General features: G+C 43.8%; 1 protein-coding gene across 4 annotated transcripts in view; it reads left to right on the top strand.

Moving 5' to 3' along the window:
- The window catches only part of CTPS2 (CTP synthase 2), a 99018-nt gene extending 96889 nt beyond the window's left edge, over positions 1-2129 (top strand). For all 4 annotated transcript variants that reach the window (XM_078064967.1, XM_078064968.1, XM_078064969.1 and 1 more), the window contains exons 18-19: positions 799-909; positions 1911-2129. In XM_078064967.1, coding sequence (XP_077921093.1) covers positions 799-868 — 70 coding nt within the window. In that variant the 3' untranslated portion in view covers positions 869-909; positions 1911-2129. The remainder of the gene's footprint in view (positions 1-798; positions 910-1910) is intronic.
- The last annotated feature ends 7563 nt before the right edge of the window (positions 2130-9692 follow it).

The raw sequence follows: 9692 nt of genomic DNA on the forward strand, positions 1-9692 counted from the left end.
AAATCTTTGCTCCCTAACGTGTCAGCAGAGGGTTTCTTCAGTTCGCTTTCCTCCTTAACAAAAAAAAAAGAAAGAAAGAGTATGGAATTCAGACTTCTATTGCTGTAAGTCAGCAAACAGTTGGTCAAGGCTAGGAATGGGTCAGTCATAAAACACTTACTTCCTGACAACGTCATCTCCATAGATCAGTAGAACTCCTGTGAAGTTGATTTACTTGCTGATTGATTTGGAACCGAGCAAGAGGAACCCCAACCTGAGCCCATGGCTCAAAGCAAAACTACAGTTGCAGGGCTGTCATGGAGAAGGTGTACTTCTGAGGGAACCCAGCATGGCAGCATCTGCGTCAGTCATTGGTCCTATTTTGAATACATGTGACTCAAGGTAGTCGGAGCATCCCATAAAGCTTCTAATGTGAAAATAGCCATAATTGTGGAAATTATTTCTGAAGCCCTTGGACGTATGAAAATGTTTGTTGCAATGGAAAACTTTCATGCTGCTGGCCTATATTAGTGGCCTTCAGAAGATTATAAATTTTAATCTAAATTGAAATGCTTTTATAAATTTTCTGAATAAGTTGCTTCCAACTTAAGATGAAAGCAAGTGATCAGCTCCTCTGACAGAAGATCATTGTGTGTGGTGGGACTAACCTCTTTTTGCCGTGACTAGAAAGTGGTAGTAGAATATCGCTTAGCATTTTCTCTGAGTGGAGATTAATTATGGAATGTGTTTTGAATTGTAAATAGAATAATGGTCCAGGGTTTTTTACACCTTGCTAAATTCGTTCCTCTTTTGATCTAGTGATAGATACAGCGATGCCAGTGATGATAGCTTTTCAGAGCCAAGAATAGCCGAGTTGGAAATCAGCTGAAACTAGTACAGGACTGGGAATAATCAGGACTGCCTGAGCAGGTAAGATGGAAGCCTCACGTAGTCTCTGTTTGTCTTACAGACAAGCTGTTGTCCTGGTGGAGAAGGGACCATTATAGGACTTGCCTTGCAGGATTTTGCTCTCGCGGGATGCTCCCATTTGCCTGCATAGGCAGCAAATATGAGCATCCTGGAGCATAGTTAGGACAGACCTGACAGCCGATCGTGCTTGTGGGAAACTGGAATGCACCTGAGAAAGCTCACAGTTAGCGTGGGGAAACTGGAATGCACCTGAGGCCAGGAATAAATATGTAAGTGCACCTCTAAATGTGTATCTGGAGGCTAGAGTGGTTAGAGTTGTCATAGATCAGCAAAATTTGCTCTGTAAAGGGCCAGGTAGTAAATATTTTAGGATTTGTGAGCCGTGCAGTCTCTGTTGCAACTATTCTACTTTGCCATTATAGGGGGAAAGCAGGCGTAGCCAATACATAAAGGAATGGGCATGGCTGTGTCCCAATAAAACTTTATTTACAAAAGCAGCTTGCTGACCCCTGGTTTAGGTCATTCATGGAGAAACAGATTTCCATGGATTTGTATAAAATAAAATAGTATTTTATTTCTTTGTAGGGAGATGCCAGAGACTGGCTCAGCTTCTGAGGGCAGCGTATTTTCTCCACGGCTCTTTTAGGCTTTCTGAGGGAGGATAGCAGCCTGGATAACTTTATTAAATTCAAGCTCAGAGGCTGATGCTGCCTGGGATAACTCTAGTGTTATGGCAGGCCTTGAAGTGGATGAGCAGCTCTCTTTTCTGGCAAATGTATAGAGTTAATTGCTCCAGTATGAGCTCTCTTCGTTTCACTTAGAAGGAGGATATTCATGTTCACCAGGGAACGCATACCTCTCTCTATTTCGGTTTGCCTCAAACATGGAGACCTTTAGGAGCAAACCAAAATGGTGCAAAGACTAGCTGGAGGTACTTGAAAGACTTACATTATTCAGTTTCTGATGTTGCTAATACTTATATCCTTCTTCTGTTTTTTAAGGCTCTGAAGTAACTGAAGCCAGGATGAAGGAACTATCAGAGGAAATCACCACAATCTTAAAAAATCACTCTATTTTCCACCAAACATGGATGTAAAGCCTCGAAGGGGATCTAATAATAGATAAACCAGAACCAAAGGGCTACTTTCCTTTTCAGTCCAGAGGTGGCCTTTGGTTCTCACAAATTTCTGTAGCCGATTAAACTTTTCCCAGCAACCTCACGGGGGAGAAAGTGTGTTTGTGTTTTGTCCGGCATATGGTGATGTCCCGGCAGTGAGCAAGGATCCGGGTAACTGAGCCTTCACTGTGCTGTATGAGAAAGGGGGCAGGGCACATGCCACAGTGAATTTTCAGTCAAACAGGAGTCATTCTGTGACCTGGAGCTCAACCACAGATTTGTGTGGGGCCCAAGTTCTTTTAGTTTGTCATCCTGTTTATTTTTAGCTAAAAGTAAAATTAAACATGTCCAAGACTGTGGCGGGAGCAAGTAAGACCCTCGCCGCAGGCGGGCAGAATGTAAAGGGGCATAAAAATATATATTATATATGTATATTCATTGAGGCATAATTCACATAATTAACCATTTTATTTTTATTATTTTTTATTTTTTTAGAATTAACCATTTAATTTTTTTAAAAGATTTTATTTATTTATTTATTTGAGACAGAGAGAGCATGGGGGGGAAGGGCAGAGGGAGAGGGAGAAGCAGACTCCCCGCTGAGCAGGGAGCCCAACGAGGGGCTTGATCCCAGGACCCCAGGATCATGACTAGAGCCAAAGACAGACGTTTAACCGACTGAGCCACCCAGGCATCCCTGGAATTAACCATTTTATTTAATTAATTTATTTATTTTAAAAAGATTTTTATTTATTTATTTGAGAGAGAGTGAGAGAGAGCACAGAGGGAGAGGGAGAAGCAGGCTCCCCGCTGAGCAGAGAGCTCGATGCGGGGCTCCATCCCGGAACTCTGGGATCATGACCTGAGCCAAAGGTAGACGCTTAACCAACTGAGCCACCCAGGCACCCCTAGAATTAAACTTTTTAAAGTGAACAGTTCAGGGGCATCAGGTAACGTTCGCAACATTGTGCAATCAACACCTGTTTCCAGTTGGCTTCCTGATGTCCCCGTTGAATGCGCTTGAGAGGAGAGTTGTTGCTCACATCTGAGCTTCCTGACTCTAACTTAAATATTTTAACTGCTCAGTTAATTGTTTTGAGTGTGTTGTCTTTGGCCTTTTAACTTTTTTCACTTAATGCTGTAAGGTGTTACAACGTTATTTTTGTAAGACGCTACAGAAAATTCATCTACCAAACACAGGCAGAAGTGAAATGAATAATTCTGGTAAACAAAAATATTACAGAGCTTTAGAGCTCCACTTGTGAAAATTATAACGGAGATCACAAGAGGCTCCAAATGAAAGGCCCACGAGGTAGGTTAAAAGCTGGAATAGGCCTCATAGAGAGAGGGACTTAAGCACTGGGGGCATACTTTACCATCACAAAGGGGTAGCGTGGCTTAAGTAGAAGTTTTCGATTATGATGATTATGATTTCTAAAGTCACTTATACCAGAGTGCTTTCACTGTGGGCTAATAGGACCAGAAGAAGGGCACTTAAAAACAATAAACCAGCCCTTTGGGGCACCTGGGTGGCTCAGTCGTTAAGCGTCTGCCTTTGGCTCAGGTCATGATCCCGGGGTCCTGGAATCGAGCCCCGCATCGGGCTCCCTGCTCAGCAGGAAGCCTGCTTCTCCCTCTCCCGCTCCCCCTGCTTGTGTTCCCTCTCTCGCTGTCAAATAAATAAAATAAAATCTTTAAAAAAATAAAAATAAACCAGCCCTTTTGTTGTTACTACATGAGGTTTTCCTCTTTTGGAGACACACCTTGACCTTGGAATCCACCGAAGGCTTAATGGTAGTAGCGTGGCTGTTCAAGATAGTCAGCAGCCGTGGGACATGAACACATAGAAAGTTATTATAAACCATTCGTTCAAGAAATGTATCTTGAGCCCTCAGCAGGAGCCACACATGGTATCAGGTGCTGGGGGAAACGAAGAGGAGCAAAATTTGCCCTTGTAGGGGTCCGGGGCAGGGTGCCCCAAGACGGGCCACTTTGGCATAAAGATGAGTTAAAAGTCATCAAAACCTAGCAGATGCAGGAAAAGCTCTCCGCCTCCCCTTCAACAGCCTAATTTTACATTGGAAAGGAAAGCCTGTACGAGGAAGAAAGCTATTAACAGAGACTCCCTTTTATCTAAGAACCTTGTCTGCATAACAGGGCAACCTTGTTTTTCAAAACATCTCCTTTCACCTTCCTGCTAATGAGCTCTCTCCCCTTTGTGTCCTCAGACACCTCCACCCCTCCTTAGCTCCTATAAGCTTCCATAGTGCCTCCTTGTCTTTGGAATTTCCCTATCTGTGTCGATTCCCCTAAGTATGCTATTAAATTTTATTTTCTCCTGTTAATCTGTCTCATGTCAATTCGATTCTTAGTCCTGCTAGAAGGACCTTGAAGAGCAGAGGAAGGTCTTCCTCCCCAACACCCCCAAAATATGTCTCTTTGGTATAAGAATTCATCTGGGCTGATTTTAAAGAAATAGCAGACATAGGAAAAGCTCTGAAAACTGAGTAGAAGTTACCGTTTGTGTACAGGTCGTTAAACTGCTGTTTGTTTTTCTCCCGTTAATCTGTTTTTTAGGTGAGGGGGTATCTTCTATCCCAGGCTTTGATGGAAATAGAACATGAACTTGGTGAGCTGCTTTTTGCCATTAGGCTTTAGTCTTTAAGGTTCATGTCCATGAAGATCTCTAAAACACGGTGGTAAATCTATGGATGCCATTCAGTTTTCTCTCTCTGGGATGGGGCTCACTTTCCATCCTGGTAGCTTCCTTGGTACTACTGATATGGGAAACAAAGGCAGAAGAAAAATTATTAAGTTTCCTTACTACCTAGAGCCCACTGACAAGTCCTTGAAATAGGCAGAATGACATTCCTCTAGGGACTCAGCTGCCTCGATGTTAATACTTTGTTAAGGACAAAAGGCAATCCTAGCCCGCCCCCTCCCCCCCAGGATCCTATAAGTCTACTTTCATGTATAAAAATTCCTTTGGAAACTTCCTTTATCTCTAAACCCCCCAAGATTCATGTTGGCAATCATCCCCCAAGCATATGACCCACCGATATACATCTGAAGGGTCTCATGACACAGGTTTTATTAGACAGTAATAAATGACCTTTTCGCAACAACAGCTAGCCCCCTCAAGGTCCTGGAAACCTTGCTTCCAAAGTTCCTTAAAGACTTACGCTCTCCCTAACCCCCTCCCAACTTGAAAGTATATAATGGGCCACTCCTCATGATCCCGGGGCGGCTCTTTCTGCCCACGGGTCCTGTCCCCGTGCTTTAATAAAACCACCTTTTCGCACCAAAGACGTCTCAAGAATTCTTTCTTGGCCGTCGGCTTCGAACCCTAACATCGTCTTTCCTACATCACTACCTTCTCCTCTGAGAATACTGGTGAAAAGCTGGGGAATGCAGGTGGCACTGTGTGATTACATAGTTCATTTTTAAGCCTCACTGTCAAGTTTTAAACTTCCCATTTTCCCTTGAACAAGAAATTGTTTTGAAAATAGACGTATTGTTTTGATTTGTTTTCCCTGGGGGAGACTATGCTTTCAGTTAATATGCTGAGAGTATTCGATATTGAGTAAGATAAAAGCCTAGAACCTGGGGGCTGGTGTCAGTCTACCAGGAAACTACACTTTTCCACGCTGAATCACCCTCTCAAGGGGTTTCTGTGAACTAGAGAAACCTCATCACATGCCACAGGCCAGGATGATGAGACTACTTGTTATAATGGTCACTTATGTAGAGAATTTAATGGCAAGAGATTAATATTATTTGAAACTATATAAATTTCTGGAGTAGCAATTTCTGAATTTATTTGCACAAGCATATATACATATATATATGAATTATTTATTTATTTTTAAAAGATTTTATTTATTTGACAGAGAGAGACACAGCGAGAGAGGGAACACAGCAGGGGGAGTGGGAGAGGGAACAGCAGGCCTCCTGGTAAGCAGGGAGCCCGATGCGGGGCTCGATCGCAGGACCCTGGGATCATGACCTGAGCCGAAGGCAGACGCTTAACGACTGAGCCACCCAGGCGCCCCTATTTATTTATTTTTAGAAAGAGAGCAAGCACGAGCAGGAGGGGCAGAGGGAGAGGGAGAGAAACTCTCAAGCAGACTTTGCACTGAGGAGAACCCGATGTGGGGCTCGATCTCACAACCCTGAGATCATAACCTGAGCTGAAACCAGGAGTTGACCAGCTGTGCACCCCTGCACAAGTATACATTGTTTAAATGTCAAACTTGAGAAGTTTGAAGACTCAGAAGTAATTTTCTTTCTTTTTTTTTTTTTTTAAGATTCTATTTGAGAGAGACAGAGAGAGAGAGAGAAACCGCATGAGCAAGCACAGAGTGACAGTGAGAGGGAGAAGCAGACTCCCCAGTGAGCAGGGAGCCCGATGCGGGGCTCGATCCCAGGACCCTGGGATCATGACCTGAGCTGAAGGCAGACGCTTAACCAGCTGAGCCACCCAGGTGCTCCCAGAAGTAATTTTCCACCCAGAAAGTGACTTCTTTGTTGCCACCATTGATTCATACCAGGAAAACATCTGATAGGATGAGAGTTTTTCATGGCTTTTGAAACACTTATTCTTTTTATTCTTTCTTTCTTTTAGATTTATTTATTTATTAGAGCGAGACAGAGAGAGAAAGCATGAGCGAGGGGAGGGGCAGAGGGAGAGGGAAAGATGCAGACTCCCTGGTGAGCACAGGGCCCAACTTGGGGCTCAATCCCAAGAGCCTGAGATCATGACCTGAGCAGAAACCAAGAGTGGGACGCTTAACTGACTGAGCCACCCAGCACTTCTGCTCTTCTGAGTGAATATCACAACTCCGTGGTTTTATCCCATAAACTCAGTGTTGTTTTTCTTCTGCTCTCCATTATCTTTCCTTTGTTTCAACCTTCCTAAGCATAACTAACTTGGGTTGAAAGGAGATCTGTTTTAACCTGCTTAAGAATGAAGAAGTAGGGGCGCCTGGGTGGCTCAGTCGTTAAGCGTCTGCCTTCGGCTCAGGTCATGGTCCCAGGGTCCTGGGATCGAGCCCCACATTGGGCTCCCCGCTCAGTGGGAAGCCTGCTTCTCCCTCTCCCACTCCCCCTGCTTGTGTTCCCTCTGTCGCTGTGTCTCTCCCTGTCAAATAAATAAATAAATAAATCTTAAAAAAAAAGAATGAAGCAGTAAAAAGCACGATCGCACTTTACTGTTCGAAGGCGGCACTATCTAAAGCAGGGGGTGGCACGCTAGAGCCACAGGCTAAATGCCACCTAGTTTTGTCAGTAAAGCTCCATCGGCTCACAGCTGCACCTTTTTTTTTTTTTTTTGCTATTGTCTATGGCTGCTTTCCTGCTACCAGGGCAGAGCTGAACAGTTGTTGGAGACCCACAAAGCCTAAAACATTACTCTCTGGTGCTTCACAGAATAAGTTTGTTGACTGTTACCCAAAAGGAGCGCGGCAAGAAAACTGTACCAGTCTCCGATGGGGTCTCGGTTTTCAAAATCTTTTTTCTATATAGTGAAGACATGCTCTTTAAAAGGTTCTAGAAGAATTCCTGACATGAGGTCCTACATTGAAAGACTACAGAAAAGTCTCCCTTCAGCTTCTCTCCTCAGCCACCTGGTTCCCTTCCCTGGAGGCTGTTTTATCAAATTGTTCTGGGTCCTGCGTGCTATGTACCGTGCAAAGGTGATTGTCTTATCATCATGTTTAAGCAGCGTTCTTATTTCAGATGAAATTATATTTCTCTCTTTAGTGAGAAAAGAATAATTATGGACTACTAATAAAAAATGTACAGGGGAAAGGTTCAGCTTGTGACGGATAATGTGCACATGCTGTGGGTCCAGCCCTCAACTGATGCAGCAGAGAATATGGAAGACCTGCGGGATGTGGTCTGGCTCGGGGAGGGCCCAATACGATGCTTGAACTGAATCCTGAAGGATGAGTAGGGGCAGAGTAGATGCATCTTTATGTTAGAAACACTGGCAGGGGGGCGCCTGGGTGGCTCAGTCGTTAAGCGTCTGCCTTCGGCTCAGGTCGTGATCCCAGGGTCCTGGGATCGAGCCCCACATCGGGCTCCCTGCTTGGCCTGAGGCCTGCTTCTCCCTCTCCCACTCCCCCTGCTTGTGTTCCCTCTCTCACTGTGTCTCTCTCTGTCAAATAAATAAATAAAATCTTTAAAAAAAAAAAAAAGAAAGAAACACTGGCATGGCCAGTCATTGGCTACTCCAAACATTTCCCAAGGATGCACTCAAAACATAGTGAGCCCACTTCCTCGATCTGGAGCATCCTGAAAATTGTGAGTCATTGTGAGGGCTCTCTGTATTCTCACTAACAGGCAGAGAGGCTTTGGTGGTGAGAAACCCAGCTTCCCACCCTAGACTTTAGAATAGCTCCACGATCTTTTTTTTCTTCCCTGCTCTACCCCAGCTGCTCTCTAGACCAGTGCTATCCAAAAAATAAAACGTAAAATAAAATAAAATAAAATGTGAGCCACATGTATTATTTGACATTTTCTAGTGGCCATATTAAAAAGTAGAAAGAAACAGATGAAATTCATTTTAGTAGTATAATATTATATGTATTAACTTTAGTAGTATAATATTATATTATACTACCAAATACTATAGCAATGATACAACACAGCTCTAGATTCTGTGTAAAGAGGATGTATAGATCTACCACTTGCTCATGGCAGAATCCCTGGGTATGTGTCACAAAGCACAAGTATATGTATCAATATCTCAATGCATCTCACGTTGGGTTATGAATATTTTTGTGTTTGAGATGTGAAGGGGTTCAGGACAGACCCCTCCCCCCCCAGAATGTGCCACTTTGGCATGTGGATTATTTTGAGCTGAAGGCACTTGAAACTCTGCAGGAGTCTCAAGAGAAACTTGTCCCTCCCTTAACCACACAGAAGAATCTAAATTGGGGGTTTTCCCAGAATAAGGGTTATTAACAGATAAATTTTATCTGAGTGACCCATCTGGATGGTAGGGCAAACATATAATTACTAAACCTCTGCTCTTCTTATCACCCTGTGAAATGCATTTCTTTCTTCTGAACTCCCAGACCCCTACCCCCCCTCCTTGGTTCAGAATGACATATAGACCTCATTTTGCCTGACTGTTTTTGGAATTTCCATGTCTACGTGGATTCCCCGTATGTATGCCTGTTAAATTTGATTTTCTTCTGTTAATCTGCCTCATGTCAATATGATTCTTAGTCCAGCCAGAAGGACCTTTGAGGGGACAGGAATTCTTCCTCCCCAACAAGCTGAAAGCAGTATAGTGCAGTCATGTATGAGGCTTGCTATTGGATTTGGTAGTCAGCCTTCTTGCTGTTTTTTTCTGGTGGCTCTCCAGGTCCTCTAGCCCTACCTTTGCCTCTGGATTTTGAGAAAGTACTTCCTTCTTTCTTCCTTAGAATTCTCCAGATGCTGCATTGCGTTCTTAAACAGAGAAAAGATGTCAGTTAGTTGGGTTTGCTGTTCTAGCATTTGTCACTCTCTACCCAGGACCGTTGTAGGGGAAATTTACTTGGCAGGTCCTTTCAGATTCTCCTTAAGAACATTTGCAAATGGGGCGCCTGGGTGGCTCAGTCATTAAGCATCTGCCTTCAGCTCAGGTCATGTTCCCAGGGTCCTGGGATCGAGCCCC

The sequence above is a fragment of the Halichoerus grypus genome, chromosome X (assembly GCF_964656455.1).
Source record: "Halichoerus grypus chromosome X, mHalGry1.hap1.1, whole genome shotgun sequence".
NCBI lineage: Eukaryota > Metazoa > Chordata > Mammalia > Carnivora > Phocidae > Halichoerus > Halichoerus grypus.